General features: G+C 42.7%; 1 protein-coding gene across 1 annotated transcript in view; it reads left to right on the top strand.

Moving 5' to 3' along the window:
• The window catches only part of RIC1 (RIC1 homolog, RAB6A GEF complex partner 1), a 190,859-nt gene that overhangs the window by 111,062 nt on the left and 55,001 nt on the right, over nucleotides 1-24,796 (top strand). Inside the window, exons 13-18 of the mRNA XM_068235469.1 lie at nucleotides 17,297-17,335; nucleotides 20,308-20,418; nucleotides 20,561-20,650; nucleotides 21,503-21,663; nucleotides 23,806-23,944; nucleotides 24,554-24,670. Of these exons, the coding sequence (XP_068091570.1) occupies nucleotides 17,297-17,335; nucleotides 20,308-20,418; nucleotides 20,561-20,650; nucleotides 21,503-21,663; nucleotides 23,806-23,944; nucleotides 24,554-24,670 (657 nt within the window). The remainder of the gene's footprint in view (nucleotides 1-17,296; nucleotides 17,336-20,307; nucleotides 20,419-20,560; nucleotides 20,651-21,502; nucleotides 21,664-23,805; nucleotides 23,945-24,553; nucleotides 24,671-24,796) is intronic.

Here is a 24,796-nt window from a genome sequence, read left to right as displayed (position 1 = left end):
GCTGTTCTTTCTTAAGGTCGTTTTAACACAAATTAATTTGTTCTACTCTGAACCTGATAGACCACAGCTAAAAAGACTTTTGTTCTTGAACTGTCAGTGTTGATCAGCCATGCAGCCTTGTACACACACTTCTTTGTCAGTTTAAATGGCATAATATATATAATTTGCCATTTTTCTAGTTTTTGGGCAGCAGGCAGTGCCTTTGTTGTCTTACTGTGTTTTCTGAATGCCTTCTAACAAGACGTAGAGTGCTGTATTATGTGCTCGTTAGATTGAAGTGTGGCGAGAAATCTATTATTTAAAATATATATTCAATTTTCCCACACAATCAGCTGGGTAAAATAAAAATAATATGCGTGACCTTTGTGGACCAAAAGCCTACGTTTTCAAAAAAAAAAGAACAAAAAAAAGCCATTGCTAAGTGAAGGACTCCTTTTTACCATGCAAATAACACATAGAAACTCTCTGTAAGCCAGTAAGCATCCGCATAAATCCTCTTTTAGTATAATCCATGTGCAACATTCATATCTTAACACTTTAGCTTGCATTCTTACCAGCTAAGGCTAAGTTCACACAGACTTTTAACCACCTGGTTACTAAGCAGTAACCACAACATTAATTGCTGATCTACTGGGGATTTATCACATTTCAGTTTCTTTATAATGCTTTTCAATGGTGGCACTGATGGCAAGTGTCATCGTTTCACATGTCATGCAACTACTGAGAAGTTGAGACAACTGCTTTTGAACAATACACATTGCTTAGCTGTTCCACTTATCCTGTACTCCTAATAATTTAAAGAGACACTGCAGTGACATTTAGTAGAATGTAGTAAATTACTAAGTCAGAATTCCCCCTAAGGCTCCCTGCACACTGCATGCGATGCCGATTCCGCTTTTTAATCAGTTTTTACATCCAATTCCGGTTTATAATCTTTACTGCATGCTGTGTTTTTTTTATCCGTTTTTCTGTTGAATGTATTCAGGGAAAATCTGAATTGAGAATTGGAAACTGAATCGGAATACGGATTTGCAGTGCGCAGGGAGCCTAATTCACATTAATTATCCTGGGTTTCGCATCAGAAACACTTCATACATCTATGTATTGATCCATATTAGTATGTAGCCCTGCCTTCCCAGTGATGTCACAGCCTATGCTATTCAGCTATGTGAAATTCTCCCCCAGAGCATTCTAGTAGAGCAGGTATTATTTCTGCTAACTTCAACAGGCGCGGAGCTAGGGGGGTCGGGGTAGGACACGTGCCCCCGGGCGCTAGGTCCCCAAGGGCGCCCAGCTGAGCTGCCGTGTTTTTTTTGGGGGGGGGGGGAGGGGAGCAGCGCAGAGAAGGAGAGCTATGTGCACAGCGGGGAAGGGCGGACGTCTCCCCCCCCCCCCCCCTTCCCTCACCTTGGTGTAATGGTTAAGGGCTCTGCCTCTGACACAGGAGACCAGGGTTCGAATCTCGGCTCTGCCTGTTCAGTAAGCCAGCACTAATTCAGTAGGAGACCTTTGGCAAGTCTCCCTTACACTGCTACTGCCAATAGAGCGCGCCCTAGTGGCTGCTGCTCTGCTCTAGCGCTTTGAGTCCGCAAGGAGAAAAGCGCAATATAAATGTTATTTGTCTTGTCTTGTCTTAGGGGCTCTCCCCTCCAGAAGTAATGTCCGGGTGGCTGGCAGCGGCGTGCGGGACTTACCTCGGTCTCGCTCCAGCGCCGGAAGTTCGGGTGCCGCAGCCACTGGTCTGGACCAGACCAGAGTAGCGGCAAATCCATTCCGCGCTGCGACGAAGCGCAGGTAAGTTCTGCCCGCCGCTGCCAGCCACCCGCACATTACTTCTGGAGGGGACAGCGAGGGAGGGAGAGCCCCCTAAGGTGAGGGAAGGGGGGGGGGAGATGGCCCCCCCCTTCCTCACCGCTGCTCACAGCTCTCCCTCCACTGCGCTGCTCCCCTGCTGGGGGACACACCTGACTACCTATTCTGGGGACATATACCCCCTGACTACATATACTGGGCACATATACCCCCTGACTACATATACCCCCTGACTACATATACCCCCTGACTACATATACCCCCTGACTACATATACCCCATGACTACATATACCCCATGACTACATATACCCCATGACTACATATACCCCATGACTACATATACCCCCTGACTACATATACCCCCTGACTACATATACCCCCTGACTACATATACCCCCTGACTACATATACCCCCTGACTACATATACCCCCTGACTACATATACCCCCTGACTACATATACCCCCTGACTACATATACCCCCTGACTACATATACCCCCTGACTACATATACCCCCTGACTACATATACCCCCTGACTACATATACCCCCTGACTACATATACCCCCTGACTACATATACCCCCTGACTACATATACCCCCTGACTACATATACCCCCTGACTACATATACCCCCTGACTACATATACCCCCTGACTACATATACCCCCTGACTACATATACCCCCTGACTACATATACTGGGCACATATACCCCCTGACTACATATACTGGGCACATATACCCCCTGACTACATATACTGGGCACATATACCCCCTGACTACATATACTGGGCACATATACTCCCTGACTACATATACTGGGCACATATACTCCCTGACTACATATACTGGGCACATATACCCCTGGCTACATATACTGGGCACATATACCCCTGGCCACCTATTCTGGGGACATCTATACTGCTGGCCACCTATTCTGGGGACACCTATAGACCTGGGGCTTCCTATTCTTGGAGAACCACTGCTGTCAGATTGAGTGTATTTTGGGGAACTGCTGCCAGGTGAGAGGTGTCTACCATATTAAGGGGGCATCTGCCTATTTATGTGAAATGCTGTCTATTTATGTGCCTCATGACTGCTGAATTTGTCTTGTTGGGGGCCTCATGGTTACTGAATTTGTCTTGTTGGGGGCCTCATGATTTGTTGGGGGCCTCAAGGTTGCTGAATTTGTCTTGTTGGGGGCCTCATGATTGCTAAAATTGTCTTGTTGGGGGCCTCATGATTGCTAAATTTGTCTTGTTGGGGGCCTCATGATTGCTGATTTGGTCATGTTGGGGGCCTCATGATTGCTCATGATTGCTCAATTTGTCTTGATTGGGGGGGGGGGGGGGGGGGGGATGATTGCTGATTTGTTCATGTTGGGGGCCTCATGAATGCTCATGATTGCTTAATTTGTCTTGATGGGGGGGGGGGGGGGGCGGGCTCATGATTGCTGAACTTGTCTTGGAACATGCTGGAAGGTACATATTGAGAAAGGGTGGGTGAGCGTGAGCCTGCTAACTTCCTGTACATTTGGCTCCACCCATGACCACGCCCACATTTAATGTGTGGCCACGCCCGTTTTTGGCGCTGCGCGCGCCGCACCCTTCACCTTAGGGTGCACATTAATAGTCTTTGTCCCCGGGCGCTGAAAGTCCTAGCTACGCCTCTGAACTTCAACTGGCTTTGGAACACAGTTGTACCCCCTTTGAAATGTAAAAAGACTTCATCAGTGTTCAGATCTATTGAACCTTGTTTACCTGTATTGTGAAATGCTGCCAGGGTTCAATTGATCTGAACACTGATTAAGTCTTTTACATTTCAAACGGGATACAACTGTGTGATATGGCAGATTGAGCCTACAGAATCATATATAAATCTCTGCATGTTACATTCACTTTTGTATGGTTCTGATCCAGTTCTGTATAATGCCTGAAGAAACTTAGCATTTCAAAAGCTTGCAATAAACCATGTGTGTTAGTTATTAAAGGTATTACTGGAATCATTGGTTGGTTTGATGTCTGCATTTAAATGTTGGCAGCAGAGTCCAAGACTCGTATACTGACAGTGTCTCTCTTACCACAAGGATTGTTGTGAAAACACGTGACTTCCTCCATTTCATCAAAGGCCATAGATTGCACTTGCCGTCCTCTCAAGCCCTCAGAAGCTATTAATCTCATTTTAGGATTCTAGGGCTGCTCTTGACCCTCACGTGTCTATAAGTTGTGGTATTTGATGAAAAGGGAAGTATCAACTGCAATTGTGTTGTAAAAATGCTCAAATAATGTAAAATCCCTTTACTTTGCAGTGGCAAACATTAAGACAGCCCTATAAAGAGTTCTCTAAACCAGGGTTTCACAGGCACACCCTGAAGCTACACTATTAAACACACACACACACACACACACACACACACACACACACACACACACACACACACTCTCACACACACTCTCACACACACTCTCACACACACTCTCACACACACTCTCACACACACACACACACACTCTCACACACACACACACACACACACACACACACACACACACACACTCTCACACACACACACACACACACACTCTCACACACACACACACACACTCTCACACACACACACACACACACTCTCACACACACACTCACACACACTCACACACACACTCACACACACACTCACACACACTCACACACACACTCACACACATGCCCAAACACCCCCTAAAAAATAGGCCAAAAGCTATGACCATCACTACTCATTTAGCGTGCCAAGGTGTGCAAAGTGCGCTGTGGAGCATGCAGTAATATGTATATCTACCTGTCCTCTCTCTGGCTTGCCCCTTTAGTGTTTCCGACAGCTTTCCTGAACTGGCCACTAGAACTCCAGGCTCACTGTCATGAGACACCAGTCACGAGCCTAGAGCTCCAATGGCCAGTTTGGAAAGCTGCTGGGAACACTAGAGGATGCAAGCCGGCATGAGTACATGTAGCTTTATACATGCCAAAACACACTCTACAGAGCACTCTGCATAAGGATCCGCCGCAGCCCAAATGAGGATTTGTTGTGAGTAGAAATTGTCGTATTACATACTGTACATGATGCTGAGTAAAGTAACGTCTACTATAGGAACAAAGCCTTGCATGTGAAAAGGATGGAGTTTTAGATCTTGGTCATGTTAGGTTTTTTAGATATGGTCAGTTTTGTTTTTCACAGTAGCTTAATTTTTGTACTTTTTGTAAATCAGTGGAACATACTGACTTGTATCAAGCAGACATTGTTCTCAATATGTTCTTAAATATTCCCATAATACTCTGGTTTTCATAGAAAAAAAGCAGTTCTACTGTGTTCTGTTTGTGGAATCACTCTTCAGTATTTTTGTGTCTAGAAAGAATTTGCTCCTAGTCACTAGGAATAAATCATTTTCCCAGATTAATTGTTGTGTGTGGTTTAGAGTTAGCTTGTTTAGCTGTGTTATTTGCTATGTGGTCAGCTGTCTTGTGGATTTTTAACCACAGAGATTCTATAAGCTTTATGGTCCTTCTGGAGATCAAGTCAGACCCTTAGTTTAACTGGAGTCTTTCTTCTTAACTCACATATTGCTTTAAAGAGACACTGAAGCGAAAAAAAATTATGATATTATGATTTGTATGTGTAGTACAGCTAAGAAATAAAACATTAAGATCAGATACATCAGTCTAATTGTTTCCAGTACAGGAAGAGTTGAGTAACTCCAGTTATCTCTATGCAAACAAGCCATTAAGCTCTCCGACTAAGTCTTAGTAGTGGAGATGGCTGTTATCTGACTTTTATTATCTCAACTGTAAGTGAACTGTTTACTTTTTCTCTGCTAGAGGAGAGGTCATTACTTCAGACTGCTCTGAAAGACTCATTTTGAATGCTGAGTGTTGTGTAATCTGCACATATTATAACACTATATACCTGAAAATAAAAGTATGAGAATATTTTCTTTGCTGCTAATCTTCTAGTAATTATTCATAGTACACAACCAATTCACTATATCATATTTTTTTTTCGCTTCAGTGTCTCTTTAATTCTTAAATATCTGCATCATTTTCTTTAAAGATTCTACCTCTAGTTACTAGAAGCTACAAGATAGTCCACACTTTGAGTGCACAACGCCGTCACTCCTGATTGATAGTTGTTAGCTGTGTCTCTCAGCCTCTAAAAAGAGTGCAATAGTAGAAATGGCCATGTAATACTTGAGTACTATTACCCACTGTTGAGTTTTACCTCTGCTTCCTGTCATGTCACTAGTGGTAGGAATTGAGCGGGTTGTTTTCTTGGGACCATGGCCAGAAATAGTTGCTTTGTTTTTAGTTGGTAGAGACTGAATTACTGTCAGATTTTTTTGCCATGTGATAATTTACTGCATCTTGCTTGGTGGTGGTCAGGGGAAAATGTAGTTAAAAATTGCACATTTGAGACACAAGTGGAAATAAAATCCTACCTCCTTCTGTCCCCATGATTCCCAGTCCCACCTGTTATATGCAAAGCAATGATAAGAAGTAGACAGTTGGCATTTATCAAGGCAGCAAAAATTGTTTTTTTTAAATATCTCCTGTTGGATTATTACTGAACATCTGGAAAAAAATAGTTTTTATAGTTCCAGTATTCAGCTACCTGTCGTTATTATTTTAGCTGGCTTTTTTGTGTCTTTGTTATTATAGTGTAACTCTTACAACTCCATAAATCTGTTTCAACTTGTACCTAACTTTAAAAGACAAGTGGTTTGAGGAGCATTTTATCCTGGAAATATATATATATATATATAAGCAAAATCCTGACTTTCCAACCTTAAGAGGTTTTTTTTTAATGTGATTTTTCACTTACACGTAATGCCTTCAACAAAGCGGCATTGTGAGATTACCTTCACACCATGCTGTTTTCATCTTTGGAACATATGTCAGTGCGAGTTCTGGCTTGCAATGAACTTTTTGTGCGAAAGGAATGTGTCTCACAATCGGCCTTGGAAACGCAGTAAAATGTAAGCTGCTTTATAGACACAGAATAGAAAATACACACGTGGAAAGGTTCTTTGTAAAATAGCAGGCAATGATGTCATGATAGCTGACGTTCTGTACCAGGAATATTTCACACTGAGGCCCGGGCCCTGCAAATGCTCATGTTCATTACATATTGTACATTGCATTGTCTTTAGTTTCTTTTTCTTGTTTACATTACTAGATGATTAGATATAGAGTTTCTTGGTGAACTGTTACATCTGTACTCCGTTACAGATATGGAGGATTTAAAAGGTTTGGCTATTCCCACTGGCTAGCATTTAGCTAATACGCAGCTCATGATATCCTAGTACGTTTTACGTACTTATTTTAGTTCTCAAATGTCTCCAGCGGGAAGTAAATTATAAATGGCCTCTGCTGCTTCTCTGGTCACCAGTCTGAAGGGAAATCTTTCCACTATGAATAAGTAAACAGATGAGTGAATATTAAAACCTGAGAGAACAGTGTTGCAGTTCCCATTATAAGTTAAGTCATGAGTCTGACAAAACTCTAATAGTGCACACACAAAAAAGGGCTTTCTGTTTATTGGTCCAGCCATATACATATTATATTTATTGTTTTGTATGTTAGTTACTTGGCCGTAGGTAATGGCAAGTGTATAATTTTAGATCTCCTGTATACTTACACTTTTACTTTTGGTTTAGAACCCAGATTTTCATCTTTGCATTTGTCTGCACAGCAAAACTGAATCGGCACTGACAGCTCACGTTTAGGCCTCTTTTCCACTGGGGTGGCTGAACTGCTCTTTTGTCAGGTAGTTCAGCCTCCCAGCTGCTGGCCACAAGTGCCTTTTGGCTGCAATCACATTTTGGTAACACCATGAGTATCACGATAGACATGTGGTGGCCAAAAACCATCTCATGTCAGGTCTGAGGATGGCAGCCTTCATTCTCAGATGCAACTGTATCGGGGGCCGACCTGTCCCCTGCCCATGCCAAGTGCTAGCAAGCACCCAGACTGTGAATGGGAGCAGCTGGCAGGTGGTGAATTCACTATGCTCTGCTTCCCATGGAAAAGAGGCCTTATTATGCTCCTTCACATCTTATTTCTGTGTTTAGGAAAATGGAAACCTTGGTGCTCACTTTCCATGCACTGTGTTTGTTTCATACATATCATATTTTATGGGGAAATGCATATTTTAACACCTACAAATGCGTGTTATGTCCTAGTACATGCACATAAGACATATATATATATATATATATATATATATATATATATATATATATATATATATATATATATATATATATATATATATATATATATATATATATATATATATATATATATATATATATATATATATATATATATATACTAATGTGTCAAGTAATGTAAATGTAGCCATAAGCTACAAACATCTTGCAATTCCCGTTGCCCAGCTGGGAAGTAGGCCTTGATCCCTCTGGCGATAGTTTGAGTCTTACACAAACGCAGGCTAGTGACATGTCTGTTGCTATGGAGGGATGATTAGCAGCGCCCAAGGGAGCGGCTTCCCACAGGTGGTGGAAGAGGTGAGAACAATGCGTTCGGGGGCTGCTCAGGAGTCAGGGTCGCTAAGGATATGGCATGCTATATCTTAAGGCGATGTCAGGTGACCACTGTACACACACTAGATGCATGCAATATTCTCACCCAAGGTCTTTTATCAGCTGAGTTTAGTGTATGAAAATAGCTTATGTATACACAAATTTAGTGTGCCCCGGCAGGTATCGGCGATCAATCCCTCAGGCGCAAGTTTGGGCAGAGTTCTGTATAGATGCGTCGCTAGCCTGTAGGTCAGCGGTAGGTTCTGTTGCTGTAGTGTGTGTGTGTGTGTCTGATGAAGTTTTCCCGGATCGTCACTCGGACAGCACCCCTGGATGAGACTTGTCTCCCTCCCCACCGTGGACAGGAACTGCAAAAGAACAAATTTGCATAAGCAACAGGCAGCCTGCTATATAAGCCACTTACTTTGCTGCTATACCTCAGTATAGTTTCCTGTCCCGGACGGAACGGAGGGAGAGGTCTCCAGGGTGCCATCCATGTCAGTCGGCAGGGGCAGCGTGTAGCAGGACTCCCATTAGAGCTGAGCAGTGATCAGTGGGGAGTCCTGCAGCGAATGGGAGGCTTCTCCAAGGAAGGCAGCGGTGTTATGCACGCAGGCGCGCGCATGAAGAGGTCACTTCCGCTTTACCCGGAAGTAGTCACGCGCTGGCGTCCCGCGTGATCTGAGGTCTGCAGAGCGGCAGGGGCCGCGGCGGAGAAAGGTGAATCAGCGGAACAGCTGATTGTAATTACATCAAGACGCCGGGCCAATCAGGCGGCAGGGCCGCGGCGGTGAGAGGGAATCAGCCTAGGCTGATTATTTAAGGTATGTGAGCTGATTTACATAATTTATGCGGCAGGGGCGGCATTAAGTGTTATCAGCTGGGTCTGTTAGAGGTATTTATTTGGAGGTGAGTCCATGACTCAGATGTTACTGGAAGTCATGGAGGACTCTTCAGGTTCAGCTCCTTTGCAGTCTGCTAAGTCTGGACAAGATCCCTCTCTGGCAAGTAGATGTGGTATCTGAAATACTCCTGCTTGTTATTATTATTTACTATGGAACCTCTAGTAATATTTGTTCCTTGTTTGTGTTTTTTTGTAGCCTAAAAAACATGACAAGTCGGACAAATCTGATAAAAGTGATAAAACTGACAAATCTGCTGCTCAATCCGGTCAGCATGGGTCAAGCAGGTCTGAGAAGAAGTGTGCAATTTGTAACAATCGTTTTTCTTCATCATCCTCTAAGAAGTTATGTCAGAATTGTACAGAGAAGGTTGTTAAGGATGAATCACCTGTCATATTTAAAGATTTAATGGGCTGGATGAGATCTGAGATGTCTTCAGCAATTAAAGAGATTAAAGACTCTGCCATTGCTTCACAGTCTATAGTTCCTTCTGATGTTCCAGGAACTAGTGGAAATATGGATTCAGTGCCTACAGTTGTTGTTCCGGCATCCCCTGTTCTGAATTTGCCCCAGCCGGGTCCCTCCGGATCTAAGCGTAGAAGAGAGAGTGAAATAGAAGGTTCTGAATTATCTGAGGGAGAGATTTCTGAGTTAGATCAGCCATCAGATATGGAAGAGGAGGTCTCTAATGTTGACAAATCAAAATTTGCTTTCTCAACTGATTTAATGAAAGATTTATTGGGGGCTATGTATGATACAATGGGTATCAAGACAGAGAAAAAGTCTTTGACACCTTTGGATGAGATGTACAAAACTTTGGCGGATCCCCAGCCTCAGTTTATCCCAGTTCATTCCACCCTAAAGGGTATGATTAAGAAGGAATGGGATAACCCTGAGAAGCGAGCCTTTTGGCCTAGATCCTTATCCAATCGTTATCCTTTCTCTCCGGAGGACCAGGGATTTTGGGGCCCTCCGCCTAGGTTGGACCCATCTTTTTCAAGGGTGTCAAAGAAAACTGATTTATTATTTGAAGACTTTGGTAGTCTGAAAGACCCAATTGACAAAAAGATGGACAACCTTCTGCGTAGAGCATGGGAATCCTCTTCCTTGACTTTTAAACCCGCAGTAGCCTCCACTGCAGTGAGCAGATCATTAAGATCATGGCTAATAGAAATGCAAGATAAAATTGCTTCTGGGGTTCCTCGAGACGAAATTCTTAATGACTTTCCTAAGGTTTTAAATGCCTCCAATTATATGGTGGATGCATCGGATGACACTGTTAAGCTTACGGCTAGAACAACTGCCTTGTTAACTCAGCTAGAAGAGGCATATGGGTTAAAACTTGGAGTGGTGATAATGCCTCAAAATCTAAATTGTGCGGAATACCATGCGAAGGTGGGCTTCTGTTTGGATCCAAGTTGGATGATACACTAGATAGAACTTCAGATAGAAAGAAACATTTTCCAGAGAAGAAAAGACCATTCCAGTATAAGCGGCCATTTCGTCCCCCTAACAGGTCAGAGCAGGACTCCAAGTCCTCCAAGGGTAAGCGTTGGGCTCCATACAGACCACAGAAATCAAAACCCAACTTTAATCCGGCCAAAAGGCAGGATAAGCAATGACGCCAGAATTCCAGTGGGGGGGAGGGTTGCAAATTTTTTAGAGGAATGGCAGCCTCGGTTTACAAGTCAGTGGCTGCTAAAGATTGTATCAGAGGGATACCGGATCGAATTCAATCAGCATCCTCCTCTGAGGTTTTGCATTACTCCCCAACCACAAGACCAAACAAGGTGTCAGGCATTACAGAACGAGGTCCTATCCCTACTAGACAAGGGGGTAATAAGATATGTCCCAAGTTGTCAGAGAGAAAAAGGGTTCTATTCTACAGTGTTTCTGGTGAAAAAGCCGCAGGGATCTTACCGGTTCATTCTGAACCTGAAGAGCTTAAATCTAAATGTAAAATACAGAAAGTTCAGAATGGACAATATAAAATCTGTGATTCATCTCTTGCAGAAAAACGATTTTCTTGCCTCCCTAGATCTCAAGGATGCATACCTTCACCTACCCATCCATCCGTCATCTCAACAGTATCTAAGATTTGCAGTCCACATGGAGGAAGAGGTAAGACATTTTCAGTTTATTGCTCTTCCTTTTGGACTCTCATCTGCCCCTTGGCTGTTTACCAAGGTCATGTCTGAAGTTCTAGCTGACCTTAGATTAAAGGGAGTCAATATCCTCGGATATTTAGATGATTTTCTGATTTGGGGACCTTCAGCAGAAGGGGTAAGATTGCAGACAGAATCTACTTTAGATTATCTTCTGCATGTGGGTTGGCTCATTAATTGGGAGAAGTCTTCCTTAGTTCCATCCCAGGTCATAGAATTTCTAGGTTTTAACATTGATACTAGGAAAGAGAAGATCTTCATGCCTGATAGAAAAATTACTGCAATTCTAAACGCTATTTTTTCCTTTCAGAATGCAAAGACAATATCACTGAGAAGAGCAATGGCAATACTCGGGCTTCTAACAGCCTCTTTTCCCGCAGTACAGTGGGGACAATTCCACGCAAGGGTTCTGCAGTTATGGATACTCAGATCATGGAACAGGAGCCTTACGGTATTGGGCAAGAGGATCCCTATCCCTCACAACATAAAAGTATCCCTGCTTTGGTGGCAGCATCGAGTTCATCTTTCGACAGGCCGTTTATGGAAGTACCCAGATCAAAGCATAATCACAACACATGCCAGTTTATGGGGTTGGGGAGCACATTTGGATGCTCTTCCGGCTCAGGGACAATGGTCTGTACAGATGAGCTCAAGGTCATCGAACAGCAGAGAGCTAGAAGCAGTATGGAGGGCACTGTTACACTTCAGGGATCAGATCAAAGGAACGCATGTGATGATAAAATCCGACAACAGAGCGGTAGTAGCCTTTTTAAACAGACAGGAAGGCACGAAGAGTCAGATGTTATGGAAGCAAACATCAAAAATTATGTTTTGGTCAGAGAACAATGTCAGATCGTTACAGGCACGTCATCTAAAGGGGACATCAAACCAGGTGGCGGATTATCTAAGCAGGGAGAAGTTAGACCAGAACGAATGGTCACTCAACCCAAGGGCTTTTCAGATGATAAGTTCTCAATGGGGATGTCTAGAACTGGATCTATTCGCCAGGAAAAAGAACTCAAAATGTCAAAGATTTTGTGCCCTGTATTAGGAGGATTCTCCTTGGGCAGTGGATGCGTTCTCGATAAGTTGGGGCAACATGATGATGTATGCCTTTCCGCCAATTCCATTACTTTCAAGAGTATTGAAGAAGATCATTCAGGACAAAGCAAGGGTCATATTGATTGCCCCATTGTGGCCCAAACGTCCTTGGTTCACATTACTTCAATCTCTAGCGATATCAGAGCCAATAGTCCTACCGCTGATGCAGGACTTGTTATCGCAGGGCCCAGTGTTGCATCCAGATCTGAGTCTACTTCACCTATCAGCCTGGAACCTGAGTGGGTAATACTGAAATCCAAGGGGTTCTCAGATGGTCTTGCAGAGACATTGCTCAATAGTAGAAAGAAGGTAACTAGAGTAATTTTCCAGAAGCCATGGAGAGTCTTTAATGACTGGTGCACTAACGGATCTTTCAACAATAGATCACTTAGATCAGTTTTGGAATTCTTACAGTGTGGCTATAAGAAGGGCCTCAGTATTAGTACTCTGAAGGTTCAGGTTTCAGCATTAAGTGTGTTTCTGGAAAGAAAATTAGCACAGGAAGACTATATTATCCGTTTTTTTCAGGCGTTAAAGAGACTAAAGCCATCTGTAAGATCAAGAATACCTGCTTGGGATCTTAATGTGGTATTACAGGGATTATTTGAGTCTCCATTTGAACCTTTATCTCAGGTATCGGACAAATTCCTGACATTAAAGACCATATTTCTTATAGCTATTACTACAGCAAGAAGGATAGGAGAGCTACAAGCGCTATCCATAAAAGAGCCGTACTGTGTTATTTCAGAGGATAGAGTAACATTACGTCCGGACGCAGCATTTCTACCGAAAGTTGTTTCTTCTTTCCACAGGAACCAAGAAATATATATCCCATCATTTTGTGAAAATCCAACAAATGATAAAGAGAAGAGACTACATCTACTGGATGTAAGAAGGAGTCTATTACAGTATTTGGAAAGGTCTAATTCTTGGAGAAAGCCAGACGCAATGTTTGTCCTATTTGCTGGGAAGACAAAAGGAAATAGAGCTTCCAAGACAACCTTAGCGCGCTGGATCAAACAGGCAATTGTAGCAGCATACCAGGTTCAGGGGAAGACATTAACATCCTCGGTCAGAGCTCATTCTACGAGAGGCATTTCTACTTCATGGGCAGAGAGGGCAGGGGCCTCCATTGAGCAGATATGCAGAGCTGCAACATGGTCGAGTCATAACACCTTTGTAAAACATTATCGACTCAATGTATCTGCAAGCACAGATTTATCCTTTGGAAGGAAGGTTCTGCAAACAGTGGTCCCGCCCTAAACCTGATCTCTAGTATATCGTCTCATCCAGGGGTGCTGTCCGAGTGACGATCCGGGAAAGACAACTTTACTTACGGTAACGTCTTTTCCGGTAGTCAGGAGGACAGCACCCCTACAACCCGCCCTTTTTGGGTGGAGCATCAGAGGTTTGTATAAGCATTTTAGTGTCCGTATTATCTTTTATATTAACTGAGGTATAGCAGCAAAGTAAGTGGCTTATATAGCAGGCTGCCTGTTGCTTATGCAAATTTGTTCTTTTGCAGTTCCTGTCCACGGTGGGGAGGGAGACAAGTCTCATCCAGGGGTGCTGTCCTCCTGACTACCGGAAAAGACGTTACCATAAGTAAAGTTGTCTTTTCACAACTGAGTGGACGAAGAAAAGAACGATGCCAGGATCATCTGCCTCGATAAATCTATACCGGCATATTGAGGTTTGTCGAGGGCCACTGTACAGATGTTACATTCTCAGTCAAGGTCTGCTTGTGTATATATTTTTCCTCATTTGTACTAGATTATATGTGTAGATTTGTGGGTAAGCCTCCACTTTCTGTATTCAAATATTATATCTACAAAATAAATAATGCAATAAAAAATATGTTGTGCTTTCAGTTGCATAGGGCAGAGTGATGGACGTGCATCTCGAGAGAACCAGTAAATCACATGTGCTGTGCTGCACTACTGAAGGGGGGACTGGTCAGAAATACATTATGTAATGAATAAATGCTGTTTCATTACATACATGTTTGTGTACTATACATGGAGTCAGGTTTTACCTTATATTCTCGCGTACAAGCCTAAATTTCCCGGATAAAAAATTTGCTGAAAAGTTACCCTCACTGCTTATATACGAGTCAGTGGAGCAGAACGGATGGTGGAGCAGGTTTTGTTACTGGCAGAGGAGTGTAAGGATAGTGCATTAGTGATCCTGCTCTTGCCAGCTGGCTCCCTGCTGTGTCCGTGCCTCCCATCCCCTGCAACACGGTGTGCAGAGTGCTCTGCCCAAGACTACATGTGTCCCCTGGCTTGTAGAGTGGAGTGCACAAGCAGCATGTCTGTAGTGCAATGATCAGGGATTCTTCCTGTGTGGCACTCGCTATGTCTCATATCTATGACACCATCTAGTGGCGTCTTGAGACACCGCTGTATCATCCTTGGGGCACATCTGGCTATGGGGAAGAGGGTTGACTTGTACTTGGGGCACATCTGGCTGTGGAGGGGGCTATACTGGGGAGGGGGGCTTATACATTAGTCAATCACCTTTTTCTTGGTTTCTGAGGGAAAATTGGATACCTCTGCTTATACGCAGGTCGACTCATATGCAAGTATATACAGTATTTCTATAAATCAGCATAAAGACATTAGAGAACTGTGCTTATGTTGTCAAAGGAAATCCTACAATATATTGTGATTGACCCAGGCAGCTCGTGTACGCACAGTGCATTTCCTTCAGGCAGTGCTGTACACATAGTGTTGGGATTTGGCTAAATCAACCTCTGTTGCAGAGCAGTAATAAGTAAATAAATGCCAATTTTTAAAAGCATTGTACTTCTGTGAGTAAAGCCATTATTTATTTTATTTATTTATTGTATTTATAAAGCGCCAACATATTACGCAGCGCTGGACAATAAATAGGGATACATACAATATTTAGGGGTGACGTACAGCAAAATGACAATACCTGAATACAAGAAAGACCAGATCATGCAGCACAGTATGAGTACAAGGTAATGCTTAGTCATTGGAGGGGATTATGGAGATTAAGCAAGTTAGGTTCACTCAGATGCCTAGCATGGGTTCACAGAAATGGAGGTGCATGATCAGGTAGGACACAAAAGGAGAAGGACCCTGCCCAAAGGCTTACAATCTAGAGGGAGAGGTAAGGACACGGAAGGTAGGGATCCAGAGTTCAGCTGTGGGTTTAGAGCACTTGTGAGGGGTAGTAGGCCAGAGTGAAAAGGTGAGTTTTGAGGGCTTTCTTGAAGATGTTGGAGGGGGCTGCCCTAATGGGTGGAGGTAGGGAGTTCCATAGTGTTGGAGCAGCTCTTGAGAAGTCCTGGAGGCGTGCATGGGACTGGGTGATGCGGGGGGGCGGTTAGGCGAAGTTCATTGGAAGAGCGGAGTGAGAGGCTAGGTGTGTACCTCTGAGTAAGATCAGAAATGTAGGTTGGACAGGTTTTGTGGACAGATTTGTAGGTCAGACACAGTATCTTGAATCTGATTCTGGACTGGATAGGAATCCAGTGGAGAGATTCAAGGAGGGGATCCGCCGTGGTGGAGCGATGGGAGCAGTGGATAATTCTGGCTGCCGCATTCATGATGGACTGCAGTGGGGCTGTTCGGGTCATAGAGAGACCAGACAGCAGGGCATTGCAGTAGTCAAGGCGGGAAATTATGAGGGCACGGATGAGGAGTTTGGTGGTGGCAGAGGTCAGGAAAGGGCGAATCTTACAGATGTTACGAAGGTGAAAGTTGCAGGACTTTGTGAGGTTTTGGATGTGGGGAGTGAAGGAGAGTGTGGAGTCCAGGGTGACACCCAGACAGTGGGCTTGAGAGGTAGGGTGAATGGTAGTGTGGTTAACAGTGACATGCACATCTGGGAGGTTTATGGATGTCCGGGGTGGGAAGATCATAAATTCCGTTTTGTCTAGGTTTAGTTTCAGGAACCTAGCGGACATCCAGGAGGAAATGGCTGATAGACAGGAGGAGACCTTGTCCATGGTAGTGGTGGATATATCAGGGGTGTGGAGGTAGATCTGGGTGTCATCTGCATACAGATGATGATTAAAACCCATGGAGGAGATAACCTTGCCAATGGAGGATGTGTATAGGGTGAACAGTAGGGGGCCAAGGACTGAACCTTGGGGGACTCCCACCGAGAGGTGGTTGGGGGTGGACGAGGACTCATTGAAGGCGGTCGTGATGGAGCAGTTGGAAAGGTAGGATGAAAGCCAGGACAGGGCAAGATCGTGAATGCCCATGGACTGGAGGAGTAGGGGATGATCTACTGTGTCAAACGCTGCTGAAAGGTTGAGGAGGAGAATGGAGTATTTACCTTCAGCTTTAGCTAAGGCAAGGTCATGGACCACTTTGGTGAGAGCAGTTTTGGTTGAGTGGGCAGGCCGAAATCCAGCTTGCAGTGGGTCTAGCAGTGAGTTGGCATTGAGGAACTGGGTCAGGCGTTTGTGAACCATGGCTGTGATGAAATCTTAGATAAGGACGTGGCAATGTTTATACATACTGCTGCAGTGCATTTGCTGTGAAAGCTTTATTCCCATTGTACTAGGGGAACAGTCTGCTATTGGATGTATGGAAGTTTTTACACCTTGGAAGCTGCTTTAGTGCCTTGTAACGGATAATGTACTTATGATCACCTTGGTTATCCCAAATTGTATTCATGTGCTTTATTTTTATTTAGCATTTAACTCTAAAGGCTTTTGTATTAACATTGTCTACTTTATAATTGGCTTTTTCCTTAGATACACAGCACTTACCTTGAGAGCAACTGGCCAATTAGGGTAAGTATTGTAAACTTTAATGAAACATGGCTAAAAGAATAAGTTAGTTGAGCAGTCAAAAATATTCACACATCCCAGGAGTCACTCAGGTACATGTCACCACTACCTAATCACACTGGTAATTCAAGTTCCTTAATTTTGCTTACAGTATAGATAAAAAGTTTACTTGGCACATGATAGATGTAGTGCACTATAAGCATACATTTCTTTTTTTTTTCTTTTTTTTTTTCTCAATGCAAACTGAACTCTAGGTTTTGTTGTTGAAGGCTGTCTCTTGTAGCTTTGCAGTGTCACAAGATCGATTGATCAGCCAGCAGTACAACTGATACCTTCCTCAGTAACTAATGGGCAAGTGGTCACAGCCAGAACTGGCTGGTTTAGCAAGCCCACTGTCACTAAATGGTATGATTAGTAAGCTCAGAATCCAAGAGCCAATCAACTGGCTTTTGTCTTTACAAAGTACAGTACTGATGTGGTAAAAGTAACCATATGACAGGTACATGGTGTAGTTGTTTTTTTTATTTATTTATTTTTTAAGTAGCAGGGAAAATGACATCAACCACATGAATACTTTACATTTCCCATTTGGAGCACACAGGTTTAGCTTCTGAAGAAACCTTAAAGTGGATCCGAGATAAACTTTTACTCATTGCATAATTGTGTTCCTTTCATATAATTTATAGGGCATTCCTCAAGCCAAATACTTTTTTTGTTTTGTTTTAATACTCCAATTCACTATAAACTAAACAAGCCTCGCCCACAGCTCCTTTTGTGCCTTGGCACTGTAGCAAGGGCTTATGGGAGATCAGTCTGGGCAGGAGGAGAAGGATGTTATTAGCCATTGATTTCAGAGGCAGAGGGAGGAGGGAGGAGCAGAGGGGACTGAATTTACACACAGGCAAGCTGATAGCATCTCCAGCCCTCAGCCTGTGACAATGTGACAAACAGAACATGGCTGCCCTCGTATGACAGGAATAAATAATCATAAACTTTTGAAGCTGTTTGCAGATAGAGATGCTGTGTAAACTATCTAAACTTTAGATAAGATGTATAGAAAAGTAAATCTAAGTTTACCTCAGCGCAATATGGATAACAGTTACCCGTACAATCAGGGTGGCTCACAGTACCTGTTCTTGTAATTCCCACCTCTGGAGATATACGGAGTATAAGTATAAGGAGTCTGATGTCTTGCTGTAATCCCGACAAACCCAGATCAACTCTGTCTGACTGCAGAGTGATCGCGCCAGACGGATTTCCGGATTCCCTGGTCATATGATCCACGTGGTATCGCACGGACTGCCCTCTCTGCGTTCCACCGGCATCAGCTGCGTCCCGTTGGTACTGTCCCCTCTTCACCGCTGCGCTCGGAGTCTGCTTTCAGTTTGTCCCTCCGCTTCCGCCGTACGTGTCACCCCACCAAACACGGCAGCTGCTAAAGCCCCGCCCCTCAGCACTTTTGTTCTGCTGAGGTTTAGCAGAACAAAAGTGCTGAGGGGCGGGGCTTTAGCAGCTGCCGTGTTTGGTGGGGTGACACGTACGGCGGAAGCGGAGGGACAAACTGAAAGCAGACTCCGAGCGCAGCGGTGAAGAGGGGACAGTACCAACGGGACGCAGCTGATGCCGGTGGAACGCAGAGAGGGCAGTCCGCGCGATACCACGTGGATCATATGACCAGGGAATCCGGAAATCCGTCTGGCGCGATCACTCTGCAGTCAGACAGAGTTGATCTGGGTTTGTCGGGATTACAGCAAGACATCAGACTCCTTATACTTATACTCCGTATATCTCCAGAGGTGGGAATTACAAGAACAGGTACTGTGAGCCACCCTGATTGTACGGGTAACTGTTATCCATATTGCGCTGAGGTAAACTTAGATTTACATTTCCATTTCATTGTGCTGTGAAGCCAGCCTACCTCCAGCAGCATTCTCTGTGTCGGCGCTGCTTATCTGTGACTGAAGATGTATAGAAAAGTTACTTGTTAAAGTTAGTTTTTCATCTCGGATCCGCTTTAAGTTAGCTGAGGTGAAAGGTTTGTGATGCTGTGAGATCCGATTAGCTTATGTTTACTCATTGTATGATTTAGCGGAGTCAATGGACATATGGTAATTCTGTCAGCTGAGTGAATTCAGGCATTAATATACAGCCATGATTTTGCATGAAAACCCAAGAGGCTTTACAAAAATATCTTAGTTGTAACTTGACTGGAATGTGCCTATGTAAAATACATTTTACCAGAAATAATGGAAATAATTAAAGGTGATTCAAAAGCAATAAAAATATATGTTAATATCAGGTTTACCCAAATTACATTTAGAATGTTATTAACTTTACAGACTGAAGTTTTATATTGATTTAGTTGTTAATTTTGTTTTACAAGTCAGCGTTAAAGCGTCTGTAGCAGTGTTACTCCATTTCAAAGCCTCGTCAGTTTTAACAATGCATAGATTACATTTTATTCTTTACCCACATGAGACTGTTCTATTTTTGTGTTTTTGTGCATTCTTTAGTGGGGCAATGTGACATTGGCTGTCTTGCCTAGGGCATTAAAAGCTCACACTTGCCTCGTTTTTACAGGTCTGATCGTTTACACATTTGTTAACATCGTTTCCCATTAAAATTCAGTAAAATTGGCCACAATATGCATAATTAAAGAAACCATTTTAATGAACACTTGTCCGGGTGTATTTTTTTTTAATATATAAAGTTTGCATTGATTAAAACTGGAAGGTAATTGTAAGTATTCTGCCTCAAATGAGCAAGAAGTTACTCCCAGAATGCATAACTTTTTTAATGACCCTGAAATACCAGGCTTGCATCTAGAACTGCTGCTTTATATCAGAGCACATTGGTGTTACAGAGCCATGTAATCTAGCTTGAAGACCACAGTTTCAGGCTGCATGGTATGGGCTGTTATGGCTCTATACCTTTACTTTTTGGTGAAAGTGTCATTGTGTCCCCTTCTCTCGCAGTATTCTTCTATAGACAAAAATAGGCAAAATGTCGCTGTTGTTGGAAAGTTTGGATTTGCCCATTACTCCTTGCTAACCAAGAAGTGGAAGCTGTTTGGGAATATTACACAGGTTAGTTCAATTAGTCTCTTATCATTTAATAGAGTTTTGTTGTTCTACACGCTTGCCACTAGTAATTGTGAATATGCCATTGATCCTAGTTTTTTGTATCTGAACTGAAGAACAACTGTTGTAATTCTGTTTTGTTGTTTAGGAGCAAAACATGACAGTAACAGGAGGTCTGGCTTGGTGGAATGATTTCATTGTACTGGCCTGTTATAATATAAGCGATCATCAAGAGGAGGTGAGCAGTTCCTATGTTTTTGTCTATTGAGGCAAATGAGGCACATTCTTTTTAAAGTTTTTTTTTTTTTTTATTTTACCTTCCCCAATAGTTGTGGTTCTCAACCCTTTAAGCCAAGGTTTTTCATCTTGGTCCTTACTGAGTTTAGGTACCCCCTCACAGAGCTTAGGGTTAATTTCTCTGCTGACAGAAATTCAGGGCCACACTGTCATTCACTGCCACACTCCTTCACACTAGTCCACCTGGTGTATAAGCCAGTGCTCCATGCTGTGTAGCAAAGCCTTTCCTCCCCTCTGCCGACCCACTGTCCAGTCACTGGAGATGTTACATTTTCATTAATTGATCAGATCCACAACACAGTGAGTTTCTAAAGCACATCATACCAGTTCACTGTAATTACACATAAATAGTGCTAGAACTTATTTACAGTGTTCCCTAAGACAGGGTTTCTAGACTCAGTCCTCAAGGTGGGGCAATTTCAGTATCAGCAGAACTCCTTAACTACTTCTGGATTTCCACAAAACATGCACCGTTGGGGGTATGTGGGGACTGAGTTGAGAAACCCTGCCCAAAGATATCTCCTGATGGATGCTAGTGTACTCCAAAACTATTTTGAAGTGAAGATAGAACTCCTGCTCTAGATATATTGGGATTTCTGAGGGTGCAGATTCTTTTTATCAGTGGAATTTAATGATCATAAGATATTTAAAACAAGCTATGCAACAGTGTAAGAAATTTCAGGAATCGAAACGTGTACACGTGTAGGGATTCAGAATCACAGTAACTGAACTGTCTGAAATGGAATTTGTTCAGTTCAATTAACACTTCTGTTTTCTTGAATTTTATTTCCAGCTCCGGGTTTACCTTCGAACATCCAACTTGGATAATGCCTTTGCACATGTAACCAAAATGCAGTTGGACACTCTCCTGCTCAGTGTTTTCAGAGATATGCTGATTCTGTTTCGAGCAGACTGTTCTATCTGTCTTTACAGTATTGAAAGAAGATCTGAAGGGTGAGTACTGATATCTGTCAGTGTCTGTTACACTAAAAGCGGATCCGAGATGAAACACTAACTATAACAAGTAACTTGTCTATATATCTTATCTAAAGTTTAGATAGTTTACACAGCATATCTAGCTGCAAAAGTTTAAAAAGTGTATGATTATTTATTCCTGTGATACAATGGGGGCAGCCATGTTCTTTTTGTCATATTGTCACAGGCTAAGAGCTGGAGATGGTATCAGATTTCTTGTGTGAAAATTCAGTCCCCTCTCCTCCTCCCTCCTCCCCTCTGCCTTTGAAATCAATGGCTAGTAACACCTCCCCCTCCTCCTGCCCAGAGTGAACTCCTGTAAGCCCTTGCTATTGTCTGAAAGTGCCTTGGCACTCTGAGGGCTGTGGGTGTGTCTTTTTTAGTTTATAGGGAATTAAAGTAATAAAACAAAAACAAAAAAGTATTTGGCTTGAGGAATGCCCTATAAACTATAGGAAAGGAACACAATTTTGCAATGAGTAAAAGTTCACCTCGGATCCACTTTAAGAAGGAATTTCCATTCAGAAACACCTCCATATGCGCTCCAAGCTGTTTATCTGTGGATGAACTATTTGTGATATCCATTAAATATTACAAGTGTCCTAAAGTTTGGAAGATAATTTAAAAGGAACCCGAGGTGAAACACCTATGAAGGCTGCCATATTTATTTCCTTTTAAACAATACCAGTCCCGCTGATCCTTCTGTTAAGTAGTGTCTGAATCACTCACCTGCAATAAAGGGGCCCATACACTCAGCCGATTTTCTGGCCGACCGATCGATCCCGATCGATTGATCGTTTGCAAATCGGTTGGCCAATCGACCGATCGATGGCCGATTTTGATCGATTTCGATGGATTTCCATCGAACTGGCAGGGTGGAAAATTTAGGTCAATCTGATGAGATTGCTTATCAGTTTGCATTGGCCTTAATGGAAATCTGATGGCAAAAAAATGCCATCAGATCGAATTTCAATAGATTTCAAACTGAAACCTATTGGAATTCTATCCTGGTAAAAAATGTTCTAAAAACGCATCAGATAGATCATCAGATGCATTTCTTATCTATCTGCTGCCAATCTGACGAGTGTATGGGCACCTTAAGCATGAAGCTTATCTTGTCAGATTTTTGTCAGAGATATCTGATCTATTATAGGCAGAGGATTAGATCAACAGGACAGCCAAGCAATGTGCATTGTTTCAAAGGAAATAAATATAGCAGCCCTCCATATGTCTCTCGCCACAGGTTAGGGCACTAACAACTTCAGGGGAACCTCTATGTGACTATGCAAAATGTTTTTTTTGTTTGTTTTTTGAAACTTGGGGCCTTTTTCCGCTGCGTTTTGCCATCCGATTCCAATAGCTTACGGATGAGTAAACACTGGGTACTCTACCAGTTAGTGGGGATGTTCCCAGTAGTGTGCTGCATTTGTGACACCTGAAATCCCCCCCAACCCCCCCCCCCCCACCCACACACAAATTATGGTCATCAGATGGAAATGTGGTAGCCTGGAAGCACTGTGCCCAATTTGCATAGTGGGTAGCCCTATCACCCGCTTATTTTATTGGGCTTCTCGGGGTGCCCAAATTCTTGTCTATTGCCACCAATTATAGCTTTTATAATTTCTGCTTATGGTGGTGCCCTTCTTTCCTGTTTTGATTCACAGTAGCAATATTTTCTGGTGCCATGTATATTGCTACATTCCTTTTCGTAAGTGCAGCTTTATATGCCATAGTTTTTAAGCAAAGGAGTGTTTCCATTTGCAAGTATTCAGAATCTCCATTTATCTTCTGTCAAAATTGGGAAAAGTTGAAGAAATTAGAAAACGTGTAGAGCCAAAGATTTGCCATGTTATGATAAACGAGGCAGATTCTTAAAAAAAACTTTAACTGCAGTATCCCAGTAGCACAGTAACTCAGGAGAAAGCAGTAGGTAACGGACGTAGGGCACCAAAACTGGCCATAAACAGCCCTGGTCTAACATATCATGATGTATGGTTTCTATACAATGTTAGACAAAGTAAGCAAATATGTAAGCAAATATGTGTGAAATGTGTGAAATGTATCTTTCTGTGAATGATCTGTTTTAGCCTCCTACATGCATGTTTGTTTTACATTCTATAGGCCTCATCCTTCAGCGTGTTTACAGGTCCTACAGGAAGTGTCCATGTCTCGGTATATACCTCATCCTTCTCTCGTAGTGTCAGTTACCCTAACATCAGTGAGGACAGAGACTGGTATTTCATTAAAAATGCCTCAACAGGTACGATGCCAGAACTGAAGAGTGAGTAACCATGAAAAGTGAAGGTTTCAGAATATTTATCAACTTTGCTTCTTTTACTTTTACTAGTTGCAAAATTGGAAGTGGGGAAGGAAAGCAAGCATTTGTGATGGAATGCTTAATTTAATTAAATGCTTCTATATTTGCCACTGGTTTAATTTGACCGCTTTAACGATATCCACTTGATTTTTGGAATGTTAATTGGTCTATCTTTACTGTACATTTTATTCAAAATATAGTTTGAATAGAGGGTTTCTGTCTATGTAAATCAAGACTAGCCATACATCTTTATATCAGAATGTGTAATGGTGGACAGGCATATGTCCTGGGAACAAAAGCAATTGACTGAAACATTACATCTCAGTTGCTGATTGTTTCTGAACAGCTCGACTGGTCTGAGACTAGACAGGTTTATCTCATATACATGCAGTTACTTACAGGCATGGTCATTTTGTAAGGGATGCTTTTTATTTTATACTCACTATGGTTTGATTTGTCATAGAAAAATATCAGATACAAATTTAGCTTCATGATGTTGGTTTATCCAGCTGTAATGGCATTTAGTGATATGATTTGTTTTTTCAATATCAGGCATGTGATGCAGAAAGCATAATGTTGAATCTAGCAGGCCAGCTAATAATGTTGCAGAGGGATCGTTCAGGACCTCAGATTCGAGAAAAAGATGTTGGATCCCAACAGAGGAAATTGGTAAGTAAAAGAACACTATTCCATATGAAAGAAGCCATTTACTTGAGTTTAGAAACCTCTAAAGCAGGCCACAATTTAGACTATTTATGCAATGAGTTCATCTTACCCTTACTATCAGGACATAGG

This window comes from Hyperolius riggenbachi, chromosome 1 (assembly GCF_040937935.1).
Source record: "Hyperolius riggenbachi isolate aHypRig1 chromosome 1, aHypRig1.pri, whole genome shotgun sequence".
Taxonomy (NCBI): domain Eukaryota; kingdom Metazoa; phylum Chordata; class Amphibia; order Anura; family Hyperoliidae; genus Hyperolius; species Hyperolius riggenbachi.
Note: the sequence above shows the minus strand (reverse complement) of the source record. Positions and strands in the feature narration are given on the sequence as shown.